The sequence below is a fragment of the Tiliqua scincoides genome, chromosome 3 (genome assembly GCF_035046505.1).
Source record: "Tiliqua scincoides isolate rTilSci1 chromosome 3, rTilSci1.hap2, whole genome shotgun sequence".
Classification (NCBI taxonomy): domain Eukaryota; kingdom Metazoa; phylum Chordata; class Lepidosauria; order Squamata; family Scincidae; genus Tiliqua; species Tiliqua scincoides.
Window position 1 is genome coordinate 171660191 of NC_089823.1, and position 15891 is coordinate 171676081.

The 15891-nt window shown below is 42.2% G+C and overlaps 2 protein-coding genes across 3 annotated transcripts in view; one reads left to right on the forward strand and one right to left on the reverse strand.

Moving 5' to 3' along the window:
* Window positions 1-152: 152 nt before the first annotated feature.
* BCCIP (BRCA2 and CDKN1A interacting protein) lies at window positions 153-14888 on the reverse strand. Its single transcript, XM_066618794.1, has 7 exons — window positions 14728-14888; window positions 10803-10877; window positions 8020-8100; window positions 6347-6442; window positions 4961-5148; window positions 4144-4318; window positions 153-572 (listed from the first exon to the last, which is right to left on the reverse strand). The coding sequence occupies exons 1-7, from the start codon at window positions 14851-14853 to the stop codon at window positions 402-404; spliced, it is 912 nt and encodes a 303-aa protein (XP_066474891.1). The 5' UTR covers window positions 14854-14888; the 3' UTR covers window positions 153-401.
* Window positions 14733-15891, forward strand: part of UROS (uroporphyrinogen III synthase) — a 30919-nt gene continuing 29760 nt past the window's right edge. For both annotated transcript variants that reach the window (XM_066618791.1, XM_066618792.1), the window contains exon 1: window positions 14733-14995. The gene's annotated coding sequence lies outside the window, so the exon portion shown is untranslated. The remainder of the gene's footprint in view (window positions 14996-15891) is intronic.

Below are 15891 nucleotides of genomic sequence, written 5' to 3' on the forward strand. Positions count from 1 at the left end.
AAGTATACAGAAACACTATGAACGATAGATGCCCTAACATCAGTTTTTATGATATGAGAAATGTTCAGATATTTATAGGAGAACCAAGTGGCAGTTCTTGAAGAGGTTTTCCATCATCTTTGGTAATATACAATCGATCTACAGCACATTAGAAAAGTATTCAACAATTCTTTAATGATTATATTTGAAGGGTTTTTTGTTGCACTTGTAATCATAGTAATGGTTTAAATGTTATCTCATAATGGCATATAAAAGATGCTGGGGTTGGTTAGCTGTGAGGCATTTTAATATAAAGGATATCCTAAAGAATACAGAACAGATATAAAACATTCCTAGAAACCATTCAAATTCAAAGAACTCTTGCAGGGTGATTTCCCAAGACTATAAAGACAGAAAGTGGTTTAGATTGAAAGATATTCTTTGAGTTTATCCATTATGGCATTCATCCTGTCAGCAGGGATCACCATCACAGTTCGTAAGGGTTTCATGGGTAAGTCTTCAAAAGACCACCTGCCTCCCAAACATGAATCACTCTCCTCTTGCACCGAGTAACTGAACTTCAGAAGTGATTTCTAAAACAAAATAAGCAATCTCTAGTTAGAAGCATTTCAAAGCATTTCACGTTGCATGCTGCTGACAAGTTATATGTATATAGTTTGTATCATCAATAAAGCAAGGCCAGGTATAGCCATTTTAACAAGAGATGATTGTAATTGAAGATCTGGCAGCCTGTTATAGAACTCAATATACAGTATTTAATTTCTGGTACGTTTTGAAATGTTTGTATGCCATATGCAATTAGAGGTGTTCTGGAAGGCCCCTTGGAATCAACACTGGATACAGCAGCCTTAAGCAAGTATCCAGGTAAATGCAGCAGACTGCCACATGTGGCCTTGGACAACCTGTTTAACTTTTGTGTAGGAATTCAGATCATTCCTACATTCTGTTCCAAAAACAAACTATGTACCTAACAGATTATATGCAGATAAATGTATATAAACTAGATCTTCTCATAATAATTCTCAATCTGAAACCTTGTTTCTTAGCTTGAAAAAACAAATTTTGAGTTTAATATGTATCTTGGAAAGAACTGATACGATGTCATCAGCCTCCCTGTAAGCTGCTTGGCTGTGCAGTTCAAATTGAAGCATCAAGTAGTTTGCATCGCCATTGCTGCACAGCTTAGCAAAGCTGTCATTGCTGAGCACTCTGGATGTTGACAGATGTGCCTATAAAGCCACCATAATGCTCTGGGCAGGCAACAGCAACAAAAAAAGAGGGAGCATTGGATGCTATCTGAAGGCCAAAGCCATCACATAACCAAAACTGGAGCTTTCAAAGGAAATTGTTAGTGTATCTTCAAATTTCTTTACAACCAGATGTCATTTATAAAAAAAAAAAAAAAGAACCAAGTCATAGCCTGCAAGTTTATTTAGCCTGACCTGGACTGCCACTCTTGGATTCATAGGAAAGTGTTAAAAAAATAAAATATTTAAACAAGAAAAACAAACTGCAGTATCTGATGAGATGAAAATCAAGATAATTTAAAGTGGCATGGCTGACAAATCATCAGACAAGTTCTGTCTTGGACCCCTTTCAGGCGCAGAAAGGCAGGGCAGAAATGCCCAGATATTTATATTCACCTGAAAAGTATCATTCTTTATATTCTATATGAATAGGGGTCTCTTTTGATCTCTTACCATCTTTTGATGGTAGACCTCAGCTTCACAGAAAAATAGCCTATGTCTCCACTTCTCAACCCTTCCAACCAGACACAGGCAAGGACTGTGCAGGTGTGCAGCACTCAAACTGCTGGTAAATATCACTGGCAGCAGAGAACAGTGTACAGGTGTTACATGGCTTGTAAATTGGACAGCTGAAAGGAAACACACTACTCATTACTTGCTTCCCTAGCACAAGTCCCTATGAAGGCTCAAGGAGTGGGGGAAAATGAAACTCCCTCTCCAAATCCAGAGACAGCCACTGCAGCCTTATATTTAAACTAGGAACCTTCCAGCTGAGCAAAGTAATTGCAGTAGTGTCAGATGTGCTTAGAGCAGGCTCCAGGTGGAGAGAGTGGGATTAGAGGAGGAAACATTCTCCTTTCTCTGTCCTGTCTCCCTTGCAATTCTTTGAAGTACCCCATTTGTTTAGACTAATCTTGAAATGCACTCAAACTTCTCAGGGCCTGGTTCAAAAGCACATGTCCCCACAGACTATTTTGTTGACAATCCCATTTTGAATAATGACATCAAAGTCTCACTTGAATCTAAGTGTCCTTGTATCTGATACGACAGCATTCAACAACATTAATGCTGCTACTAGAGGCATTGTGATTTACCACTGGTTTGCATATTTCAGGTATAAATACTCTGAACCAAGGGTTGCAGGGTGGCATCCAGTCCTTATGTGAAGTGGGACTTTATCTTCAAAACCTCCTTTCATGACCAGGAGGACGGTTTAGCTGAACAAGGAGTTCTAGCTGAAGACAGTGCCCTGAGGATCCCCACAGAGGATCTGGATGTTACCCATAGAGTATACAATCAAACAGGTGGCTGAATGAACTTGGGGAAAAAGATTTTTTTTGATAGCTTGGAGTTAGAAATCAAGGAAAAACACAAGGCTTAAAAGGGAACAATTCAAAGTCACTCCTCCTAGTACTTCAGATTTCTTTTCCCTGATGAACCTGAAAATAATGCCGATATATGCATGTTTACTCAGAAGTAAGCCCCACTGTGTTTAGGAAAGTGTGCATAACTTTCTTCCAAACAGACCCTCAAGCACCACTTTCACTGTGCATAAACAGGAAGCTGGCTGTGGCCAAGGGAAGGACAGACAGAGACTGGAATGCCAGGACAAACTGGAAATTAAACTGTGGAGATAGAGAGTTTTAGCTTAGTGGAAGAGCACACACTTTGCGTGCAGAAGTTCTCAGGTTTCCAGACATCTCCAGGTGCAGCAGAGAAAGTCCCTGTTGCTATCAGTCAGTGTTGAAAATACTGCACTAGATGGTCCAGGAGTCTGACTCAACATGAGACCACTTCTTACGTTCATATTTAAAGGTCTCCACTAAAAGAATTCTGAAGGAATCATTTCCACAATTTGTACTGCAACTTTAGCACAGTCTCTGTTCTGAAATGTATGGTTGGCCACATCTTAGCTGCATCCTTTTTTTAAGGTTCCAATGCTAGAAATACTAGAGAGCTGGTTTTTTTCCCCCAGCTACCAGCACACTTGGGTTGTGTTCTTTTTTAGATAATAGTGTGCTAGCCACACTATAATTTCTACAAGTGAGCTCAGTGCTAGAAAAGGTGGCTGCCACAATGCTTGCATCACTTCTGCCTATTTTCTATTAAAAGAATGTGGGAACATATCAGGAACATAACTGTCTCCATAAGTGTATGGTGAAAACATGACGACCTCTATACAACTGATTTCAATGAGGGAACACTATTCTGACATTATTAAAATAACTGTGCTGGAAGCATGCTAGCAGCATGCTGGAAACATCTCTTCTGCCTATTTTTCAAGCTAAAAAAATAATGCAGCCCTTGTCTGGGAGAGGGTATTGGTAGTCCTAAAGCCACTGTTGTGAGGATTCCTTGGTATAAACAATGGGCCTGGACCACCTTCACTCAAAAGAAAAATACAAAGCCCAAAACCTTCAGCATTCCCTGGTGTAAAACATGGTACATCTAGCAAACCGATATCACAAAAATCATTCCCCTAAGATAGAGAGGGCCCTGCTTAGGATCACACTGCCATCTGAGGCTAAGGGGATAGCAGCAATGTTCAGGGCCTCCTCTGTTGTAAGATTTTTGGAAGCTTGTTTCATAGACATGGTGTCACAACAGCGCCCTCTTCAGATAATTTATGGCAGGATTTTAAAAACATCTATTTCACTTAGCCTTTGTGGAGGGATGATGCCCCAGGGCCCCACTGTTAGCGGTATGACTTTGTTCATCCACACACGATATTGTTTTCAGTTAGTTTTATTAAAGTATCTATATTATTGTATTGTATTTTTATTGTTTAATAATTGTATTTTATATCATTTTTAGTTATTTTAAATTATGTTGTAAGCGGCTTTGAGCTGTGGAAAAGCAGCATAGAATTTTTTTAAAATAAATAAATCAGACTCACCTCATAAAAGAATTCTTCCTCAGCATTTGCAAACATCAGTTCCCCTTTTTGGTGGGTGCTGCTTCCTTTTTTTCTAGCACCACTCTTTGTATCAGTAAAAGTCTTGCTAATCAGAAGATAGTAGTAGCACTTTCCACAAGGTTTGTTTGTTCTCTGTGCTTCTATCAGTTCTTTCCTGGAAACAAATTTACACCTAAGATTTCATCATGTTCCATTCCAGTTTATACCCGGTCTCCATGGATCCAGCATTTGCAGATCTGAATCACTGCAGATGCCAGCGGATATCGGGGTCCAAATTTAAATGCCTTAAAAAGAAAAAGAGGCACAAAAATTGGGGCTCCAACTGTTTTGTGGTCAAAAGGTGCTGTTTCCAAGCCTTTTTTTAACCACTGAAAGACCTATTTCCAGGTCATGTGAAGGTTCCTTCCTTCTCCCATGCTTACCCCAGAACGCATTGCGTGCCAGCTATCATAAACTAATATTTAAACTAACAAGCTTTCTCCAAGCCTCTCAAAACTATATTACACAACATATTTGTCTGGATCTAATACATTTTCACACAATTTTAAGCAGCTTTTTTCATTTCTTAAAAAAAATCTCATACATAAGAAAAATAATTATTCACAATATGTGAAACATTAAATGTTTGTTTCAATGATGACAATAACAGAACGTCACTTACTGCTTCTGAAGCTTGTCCCTAAAATGTATTGTATTTTCTCTTTTCCTCCTCAACACATTTCCATTTAAATAAGATTTCAGAGGCCATCTGAGGATAAAAATTACTGTGCAAAAATGAGTTTGGAAAAGCGCTTACTGCAGTTGCTGGTGCATGGGCAGAGCAATCTGGGGAGGTACATTAATGAATCTTTCACTTAGTAGGAAGCCCACAGGCTTGGTGGTGTCACTTAGAAGCTTATCCAGCTGTTCAACCACGCTCTGTTCACAGTTCTTCTCACACTGGCTTAAAACCAGTTCTTTGATTTGCTCAGTACATTCCGTACCCTAGGAATCAAAGGATAGAAATTTTTGCATAGAAGAATAATTATTTACATAAAATAACTTAAAAAGAAGGCTTCTGGGCATTGTTTTACAGAACTGTGGGAAATTTCCTGCTGTGGCTCTTAATGCTTTGTAGGGATTGCTTTTAAAATAGTTTAATCAATTTTCAGATGAAGGCATGAGTGGGGGGTTAGTTCTGACAGGATGACAGCAAGGGCAACCAGGCAGTTACATTGTACTCTTGCATAGAACCATAAAAGAAGCCATATAACTAAGAAATACTGTCCAAAAAGATACAAAGCACTCTTGTGGCAGAAATTGTTCAATATGACAGTACATACTGTAATATATGAACAAAATTATGGCCAAAGCAACAGGAAGCTCCCATCAATAAATGCCATGAGTAGCAAAGGAATGAAACCAGTAGTGTTATCAACCATACTTCTGTCAACAACTCAGGCAGATTTATTGCATGCTTCTACAAATGGCAGTGTAACTACTTGGAGGTTTCAGGGGTGAATACTGCTAGTTCATTAACTACTAACACAATTTCCATACCGCCATGATGCTTTCTTATAGAAATGATTTTCCATTTACCACAGTCCTTCCCACAACACAGGAAGACTCTAAGAAATTGACTCAGTTGGTGGCATTCAAAAGGGCACCATACCCAAAACGTAATATTACAAAGACAAAATTACAGGCAATCTTGCAAAAAAACCCCAAAAAACAGAGGCTGTCAGCCCAATCATGCGCATGTTGTTTAAGAAATATGCTTCAGATAAGCATTATAAGATTAAAGCCTCTGACTATATCAACTCTTATACAAGAATACTTTTTGTCAATTGTGCATTTTTGTTTTTACTTTACTATTTGCACACGAGCCACATCTTCAGGTAAATACACAGAATAAGAACAAACTAATGTTGAAGGTTAATGTTTAAAAACTGTTGATTCTTCAAGATACTAAGAAAAACTATTTAAAGAATAATGCATTGTAACTAGGAACATGTAATATAATGCTGTGAACAGGGCTTTTTAAAAATTGCTCTGCCTTCAACATACCTACTTTCAGCATTTCACAGCAAAACTAAACTAATACTGGTTTAAACATGAGACAGGATGGATAATAAATGTGCCCCAAGCGTTCAAATATAGTTGTAAGTAGAATCACCCTCATAAATGAGCTATTGTTACTGACCTTTCTTTCAGTTAAGTTTAAGAGGCTTATGAAACCAAAAACCTCATCGGCATCATCATCATCATCATCATCACTTTCTTCTAAAATTTCTGCTTGCTAGTACACGTGAAAGAAAGAAGACCACATAACAGAATGCATGCTTTCTTGAACACTGCTATTAAGGTTTTATGAACAAAAAACAAGCCCTGCTGGTTTGGGTCCAAGGTTTGTTTAGCCCAGCATTTGGCTCTCTACATATCTATAATATTCCACAAGTGCTGTGGACTTCTAGAACCTGATGTGATAACATCAGTACAACCCTATGCATGTTTTCTCAGAGGGAAGCCCCAGCTTGTGAAGCGGGACTTATTTCTGAGTAAATACACATAGGATCAGATGATATGCCTCCAATTGCAGTTTGTCTGTGAACAACAGGCTCCCGTAAGAAAACCTTTGCTTAGGAAAACACAGTCAGCATGTAGAAACTTCTCACCCACTTCCACAACTCAACAGTCAACCAATATGGAAAAGTGCAGGGCCAACTGAAGCTATTGGGCTGCCTGACATTAAACTAAACTTCCACTAAACTAAAGAAAGAAATTGGCATAATAAAGAAATTGACACAATTTTCAGTGAACTATCACTTTAACATGTCAGTCACGGCTAACTTCTGCTTTTCCATCAATAACACATCATTACAGCCACCGCAACATGTGATCCATTTAGTCCATGGTTCCATGAGATAGATTCCTATCTGAAATGGTAAATTGCATCTACAATCGATAACCATTAGGGATCAGAAACCTGCAATCACACAAGAGTTGCTCTGGCTGGTTATTGACATTTCAGGTATTCTGTTAAGAATTCCACCTCTCTGTGCACCTATACTCAACACTAGACTTCAAAATATGAACTAAAGATCATGGAAAACACACAAAGTGTAACTCAATTGCATTCTTTCTAACTCCTGGGAACAAACATTTACAGATACAGATCCATGGTGCATATACCTTTTCCAGAAACTTGGAGGCAGCACTATAAAATTGTCATTTGTGCACGTCACTGGAGAAATTGGTTTTGGAAATGACCACAATGGAAAAATCTGAAACTCGTCTCAGGGAGTATGGCAAACACTGTTGCAAGAAACACCCTTATTTGATATGATTCCATGAGGCATCGGTTGTGCCACATCTGAGATACAGGAAGCTAGACTAGATGGGCCTTTGGCCTGATCCAGTGGGTCACTTCTTATGGTATCATTCTTATAGGTGCCTACTGGATACAGTCCCTAAGGAAATATAATGAAGGTCTTTGCAGCCTGCTCCGTTGACTTGATTGGGATAAGAATTAAGAAGCAACTGTCAGGAAAAGAGTGCAAACAGACTTTTGCCCAAGAAGAGTGATCTTACTTTTGCTCATCAATAATTCCTATTGCTACAGCCACAGTAGCAGTAAAAGGATAAGTCAAACCTGTAGTTCTTCAGAAATAATTTTCTGCATTAAGCCATTATTCTGGAACACATGTTACAAGTAGATAAATCATGTACAGAATGCATGCTCAAATAGTGAAGGGTAAACTAGGAAAAGAGGCCTCCACAAGCACTATATCTTTTCCACTCATGGAAGATGCTATGTTTATGAACTGTCTCATTCTATAAATTCAAGATATTAAGAAACTTAGTATAGTATCTTACCTTGATCACACTCCCAATGTGACTTTGTTGTATCAAAATATCAGTCATCTCAGTGGTATTAACAGGAGCCTTTAGAAACAACTAGGGAGAAAAGCATTGAAAGCTTTTATTAAGAACATATGCCACATTGCTCCTAAAGACACAAAGGCACTGTCCCACTCTTAGGATGACCGCTCCTTAGTTGCCATGGAAGGAAGTCTCCAGGATGGAGGACATTGCTCTGGAGAAGAGGGAAGCAATCCTCCAGTGGACTAATGTACCCATATCCATACCCACTAAAGATGCTTTATGGGGAGGAGGAGCTGAGGGCTCCTTGGAGTGGGTGATTCTATAGTAAGGAACATAGGAAGGGGCTCTATGATAGATGTATGGGCTGCATGGTGACTTGCCTGTCTGATGAGAAAGTTGCAGACCTCATCTAGACAGGTTGGTAGAGAATGGAGGGGAGGAGGCAGTGGCTGTAGTTCATGTCAGCACCAATGATGTGGGGAAATGTAGACAGGCAGTACTAGAAGTCAAATTTTAGGCTGCAAGGTAGGAAGCTCAAGGTCGCTCCCCCCCACTCAAGGTAGCGGAAGTGCTACTGTTCCATGTGCAGTGCAGGCTAGGCAGGAAGAACTTCGAATGCTCAATACATGGATGAGACAGTGGTGTCGGGAGAAGATAATCAGATTCATGAGGAATTTAGGAATGTTTTGGACAAGCCAGGCCTGTACAAGTTGGACAGAATTCACTTGAACTGAAATGAAACCACACTGTTGGTGTGTGGAGCAGCATCTCTACTGACTGCTGGAGGAAAGCCATCAGGAGCCAAGCAGCACTAAGTTTGGAACTGTTCATTCCTACAGGATGGAATAAGGGTGGAGATGAGCACCCAGGAAAGGACAAAGTAGAATTTAGGAGTAGAAGTATGGGCGGGGGAGGGGGTAATATGACAACCAGTACAGCAGAATGAAAGGCTGTAGAGATAAAGGTGCAAACAGGCAACCCAGGGAACCCAGTGTATACGAGCTTTTATGCAAATACTCAAAGTCACCAAGTTAAGATGAGGAACTAATGTTTGGAGGCTAAAGAAAACATTGAAAGAGTGGGCATAACATAAACATGGTGGAATGTGGAGAAGCAACGGGATACTGCAATCCTAGAGTACATATTCCATAGGAGGGACAGGGAGGAGTGCACTGGAGGTAGGGTGGCTGCCTATATCAAAAAAAGGGTAGCAAATGTAGCAAAGTAAAAATTGAAAGGGAGTCCAACTCTGTCGTAAAATCACTGTGGGAGCCAGGCCCAAGGAATGATTTAATAGTGAGGGCATGCTATTGTCCTCCAGAACAAAAGTCAGAAGGGGACTCTTGAGATGAGGAAACAAATCAGGGAGGCATTCCTGAGACACACTGTTGTGATAATGAAGGACATAAATTATCCTCTCAATGACTGGGTCAGTTCATGCTCTGGTCTTGAAAGATACCAGATTTATTGCTATGCTAAATGACTTGGAGCATCTAATCATAGAGCCAACCGGAGGACAAGTGACCCTGGGTTTGATACTGTGTAGTATGCAACCTCTGGGGTAGTATGCAATCTAGTATGGATGCTAAATGCAAGGGCACGACAAGGGGATACAGGTACCTTATTGTCTTGCGTGCTCCTAGAGCAGTGGTTCCCAAAGTGTTGGGTTATGACCCACATTGGAAATTAAAACTTGGCCATACCCCCTTAAGGGGAGTGGTCCACTAATAGGTATTCCAACAGCACTGCAGCTGTGGGAACCCAGGGGCTTTCCCCCTTACCTGGGAGGTCATGCTGGCCTCAGGAAGGGTTTTGTGAAAACTGGAATTGCACTCCAATCCCCAAATGGGGCAATTTCAGACATCAGGGAGGCCCGCAGACAGTGCTGCAGGCCTCCCAGACTCTCCCAGAGGCCAGTACAACCCCCCCCCCCCCAAGTAAGGGGGAAAGCCCCAATGCCAAAGTCCAAGTAGGACTTTGGGAACCACTGTCCTAGAGGCATCTGGGGGGCCACTATGAGATTCAGGAAGCTTTAATACATGAGTCCTTGGCCTGATCTTATGTTCCTGAAGATCATGTATTAAGGCTGCAATCCTAACCACAATTTCCTGAGAGTAAGCCCCATTGAACAAAATAGGATTTACTTCTGAGTAGACCTGGTTAGGATTGTGCCCTAAGGGTGACATTGTTTTGTGCAACTTACCAGCCATAACGATAGATTTCTAGCGCTGGAGAACTACAGACAGTTATAGTGTTAATTTTCATGGAAATTATACATTAGGACAGTATCCAAGGAACATAATAAATTTGGACACAGTTTGCCTAGATTTCTGAATGATCATTCTCAGCATACTTAATCTCTCTTCTCAGAGAGCATAGTAATCTCCATTTCCTGCTCAAGCACGCTGTAACATTTTCTGGACATTGTACATGCAATCCTGTTCTGTGGATTGATTATATTTTTGAAATAGTGCCATGAACTGAAGTTATACAAAAAAAAGAAACACAAAGTTATCAATTAAGGATTCAGAATTTCAAAAGTTGCTGTTTGAAGGTATCTGGTGAAATACTGCTGAACTGGGAAGCAAACATTCCCAATTATGAGAGAGTGAAGATGTTTCAGGATGAGACAATCAACTCCGTGGAGTCATTAGAGGATTCCAACTATTTGGGAATATGTAAAGTCAGAGGTATAATTAGTGTTTTTATCAGTTTTTCATCTTTCCCTTAGTGAATATTTTGTGTGAAAAACTACAATAAGATGAAACACGTACCTGTTGCAGTAATTTTTTTATTCCGCTAGAATCATTATTAGTTATTGAATGCGCTTCAAATTCAACATTCACTTCCTGTGAAAACAAACAAGAGGAATCACAGGAAAGTTCAACAAAACATATTTACATTAAAAAAAGAAAAGAATCTCAACCTTAGAATTGATCTTTGGATAAATATTTTGTAACTCTTACAAAATATTTATCCAAGCTTGATGCTAATGGCATCTGAAATATTAATCACAACTGTTTTCCCCTGGGTGGAAAAAAAAATCTATCCAGCAGTCCAATTCCTTTTTTAGACTTCTGGACTGGCTTAGGGCCTAACCCTATCCTACTTTCCAGCAATTTCTGATGCAGCCATGCCAATGGGGCATGCGCTGTATCCTGCAGTGGGGGGGGGGTAGTCACAGAGGTCTCTTCAAGGTAAGGGAATGTTTTTTCCCTTACCTCAGGGCTGCATTGTGGCTGCATTAGTGCTGGAAAGTTGGATAGGATTGGACCCTTAAGACTTAGCAACTCACTCAGCACAGGGTGTGAAGGCTTAATAGGGTACATAGTAGCAGAATTAGGATACAAGCCTAGGGCTGTTAACAATAAGGCCTGTCAATCAAACTGGGGTTGGTTTGATAAAGAATGCAGAACCCTTAAGAAGCACACTCGAAGGTTGTTCAGGGAGTTTAGAAAGAAAGATTCATTAGAATTGCTAAATAAGTACTTCCAGGCAAATGTACAATTTAAAAGCGTGGTCAAGGTGAAGAGAGCAAAGTATGCACAAGAGCAGTGGCAGCGGTTATTGCAATCTATATCACTAAACAATTCCAGGCAATTCTGGGACATTGTAACTGGTACCTTTCAAACAGAGAGGTGGCACCCATCCTCAGTCCCGTATCATCTCTGGATGCAATATTTTTCCAATCTCTTCTATGACACCACCATTTCTTCATCTGAGATACCTATCGTACTAGTTGAGCTCTCTGAATGGCCTTGTGTGACCATGGATGAGGTCAAAGAGTTGATCTCCTCTTTTAAATCTGGGAAAGCTCCTGGCCCAGATGCCATTCCTATAGAGTTATTGAAAGCAGACCCACAATGGTGGGCTTCAACTTTATCAAATCTTTTCACAATGATCTACCAATCAGGTCTTATTCCCAAAAGTTGGACTCAAGCAATTGTTGTACCAATATATAAAAAGGGAGATCATAGGGCACCTGGAAATAAACCTTTTGTCTGTGATAGGGAAACGGTACGCAAAACACCTATTAATAAAACTTAATCAATGGATAAGGATAGGTGTAGAACAAACAGGCTTTAAAGCAGGTTGAACAACTCTAGATCACTGCCTGGTTTTGTCCCACCTAATCCATAAGTATACATCGAAGTTAGGAACCAAATTATATGTAGCTTTCTGAGATCTGAGGGGTACTTTTGATGAGGTGGACAGATCAAGGCTTTGGGACAAATTGCCTGATCTAGGCATAGGGAAGAGACTATTGTTTCTTATTAGGAAGCTCTATTCTAATACATATTGTCGAGTTAGGTTCACCATTGGAGGTGATATAACCGAGGAAATTTTGACAAACAAAGGTGTGAAACAAGGCTGCCTCTTAGCACCTATGTTGTTCAATTTGTTTTTAAATGATTTATCCACCAATTTGGAAGGAGTACAGGGTCATCCCCCTAAACTTGGAGCTTGGCATGTTCCATTGTTACTGTATGTGACAATGCTGTCATTCTATCATGGACACGCATTAATCTTACCAGGCTGATGAGCAAATGTGTGAGCTATCTGACAGTCAATAAACTTCATCTAAATTATGAAAAATCAAAAATTTTGGTTTTTGCTAAAACTTGGAAGCCTTTTAAGTGGAAATTCAATGGCCATATTATTGAACAAGTCAAACATTTTAAATATCTGGGTTTACACTACTCATACAACCTTTCTTGAGTCAACCATCGAAATATGATTTTAAGCGCTGCAAAAATAACACTTCAGGCCATTAACCACTTTTTAAATAATAAAGGCAATTCTTATGTACCTGCAGTACTCTGAGTATTCAAAGCTAAAATCATTTCCCAAGTTCTATATGGAGTTCCCAGGCCAGTTCCCACTTATCCGTGCCTGGGATCACTCGGTTGAACAGCTGCAAGCAACACTCTTGAGAAAAATTTTAGGCCTCCCAGGGTGTGTACCATATGCTGCTCTGTGCCTTGAGACAGGCCAACTCCAGATTGAGACCTGGGCATGGCTGAGAACCTTCAAGTTCTGGTTTAGAGTCTATTATAATGGGGAACAGAATAGTTTACTTCACTGTCTCTTGGAAGACATGTCTCCTATAGTAGGCTCTTCCAACCTTGAAAAAAAAAAATCAGAATGATGGATATTGAACTTGATTCCCTGGGATCTTTACCCCAGATGGAAGCCTACTGGGTTATCAAGAGAAGGCTCTTAGATATTCAACGGCAGAGTATGCTAAGCGAACAAGACTTGTTCACCTTTGAATAGCCAGATCTCATTTATAGCCAGTCAGCCTGCAAGATACTTATATATCCTTGAATCTCCACAGAAACGAAGGGCCTTCCCTTTGGCAAGATGCAATGCTATGACCTCGGCTGTAACGATTGGAAGATATAAGGGAATCCCTTATAAAGATAGGCGTTTTGTGTGTGAGCTGAGAGAAGTTGAATCGCTAGCTCACATAATTTTGTTTTGCCCACTGTACGCTGAAGCTCATTTGAAATTTTTAGATCCATTGATGCATTTAAAGAAAAAGTACGATGGCCACGAGAAAAAGATCCTAAAGCAGGGGTGTCAAACTCCTTTCATACAGAGGGCCGAATAGAATCCATGATGCCTTCTGAGGGCTGGAAGTGATGTCATTAGGCAAGAAGTGATGTCATTAAACTGGTCATAACTAAAAATATGCATGCACCACTTTTTCTCACTTAGCAACTCATTAGCTGCAAACGACAGAAGAGAAAATACGCAAATTGGGATCATATTTCAAGATATGGGAGAGCCCAATTTTCATGTGGGCTGCCCTTTCAGCAGTAACACCTCAGCACTGCTTAGCAGCCGAGAGCCTGAGTGTCAGATAAAAAGCTTCTGCAGGCTGCATCCGGGCCCCCAGGCCTCATGCTTGACACCCCTGCCCTAAAGTATACCTTGTCAGTAAATGCTCCAGACTCAGTAAAAAAGGCAGCAACTTTCTTGGAGTTAGTGTTGAAGAGCAGCAGGTTTAGGCCCAGAACACAGGGAGTTAGCCAATTACTAGCATTATGATTTGCGTTTGGACCTGTGGCCGATACTGTAATTGTTGTGTGTTTTTTTAAAACATGTATATATGCCAATAAAGGTTTCTGTGTCTAAGTCACAGGATGCAACAGTGTTTGCCCTCAACCCATAGCTGGGCACTCTCCACTTCATATTGTGTGGGCGACATGCACGGCTGCTGCCAAAAACGCCACATGAACCGTACTGGGTCAAACCACGCAGCAGACAACGCTTCACACACACAAAGCCTCGGTGGGTTGTGTTCTCAGCGACTGAGGCCCACATAAGGCAGGCAACTGCTGTCAGAGGAAAAGCGCCTTGAACGTGCGAAGAGACCCTTCCCTTCTCTTCAAATATTCTTGGGATGGAAACGTTTTGCCCCCCCCGCCCTGCCAGGCTGAGTGCTCCGCCCCCCTCCAGCTACGCCACCTCAGTTCCCGGGAGCTTTCAGGGCCTCTTGCTACCCCTGGGCCCCTGCACGCCCCTCTCCCAGGTCCTGCGCCCAAGGCTCCTGCACAGCCCCTACTGCAGCCAGCCCTCAGCCAGCCACACTTCCCGGAGAGGAAGGCCCACTGGCTGTAATGGGGCCTACTTCCGAGTAGACCCGCCCAGGCTCGGGCTCTGCTGGCGCAGCAGAGAAGGAGACCCGCTCACCTCATGCAGCTCCTCTTCGTCCTCCTCCTCCTCGTCCTCCGACTCGGACTCCTCCGCATCCCCGCCTCCCTCCTCCCGGCTCTCGGGAGGCCCAGCTTCCCTCCGCCGCTTCGCCCGAGCGGCCATGCCGCTGCCCCGCTCGCGAGCGCATGCGCCCGCCAGGCGGAAACGAGGGCCGACGCCAGGCGGGCCCCCGATGGCGGAGGAGGAGGGAGCCGGTGGGGCGACGAGCGGCGCTTCCCCTCAGCGGCCCGACGCCCCTGCACAGGTGAGCCGCACGGCGCTCATCACACCGCCCGGCGGGGCCGCCTCAGCTGACACACATGAGGCTGCGGCCCCGTCCCCACTTACGCGGGAGTAAGCCCCGTGGACTAGAATGGGACTTGCTTCTGAGTAGACAGGCGAAGGAGTGGGCTGTGAGGCTGCCATCCCATCCACACTTACCCGGGAGTAAGCCCCGTTGACTATGATGGGACTTACTTTTGAGTAGACATGCATAGGAGTAGGCCATCCTTTCCACACTTACCTGGGAGTAAGCCCCGTGGACTAGAATGGGACTTGCTTCTGAGTAGACAGGCATAGGGTTGGGCTGTGAGTTAGCAGCGGTTTTGAATTGCCAGGGCTGCGTGCTGCTGGAAGGTGGTTATTTAGAGTCCAATTCTATGTATGTCTACTCAGAAGTAAGTCCCATTTTAGTCCAGGGGCTTACTCCCAGGTAAGTGTGGATAGGATTGCAGCCTTAGGGCCAACTTTCCAGCACTGGTGCAGCCACAATGCAGCCCCAGGGCAAGGGAACAAATGTTCCCCTACTTTGAGGAGGCCTCTGTGACAGCCCCGCCACCACAGGATGCTGCGCATGCCCCATCGGCATAGCTGCACCGGCACTGGAAATTTTGGTAGGATTGGGCCCTAAGTTTTCAAAACGCTTGGCCCAGCAAAAGGAGCAAGAAGATGGTTCCCTGCCTCAAGGAAAGCTGATAGTCTGGGGTGAGTGGGGATGGTGGCTCTTATCCTGCTAAGTGTGAGAGAGATGCCATTTTAAAATATGCTTCTTTGCTCAGGTTGTGATAATTAGCTGTGAAGTAATAAGAAACAAGAGCTTCTGAACATGCACAGAGTGCTTTCCCCCCTCCCTACTGATTAGTAGTTGCAGTCTGTATGAGC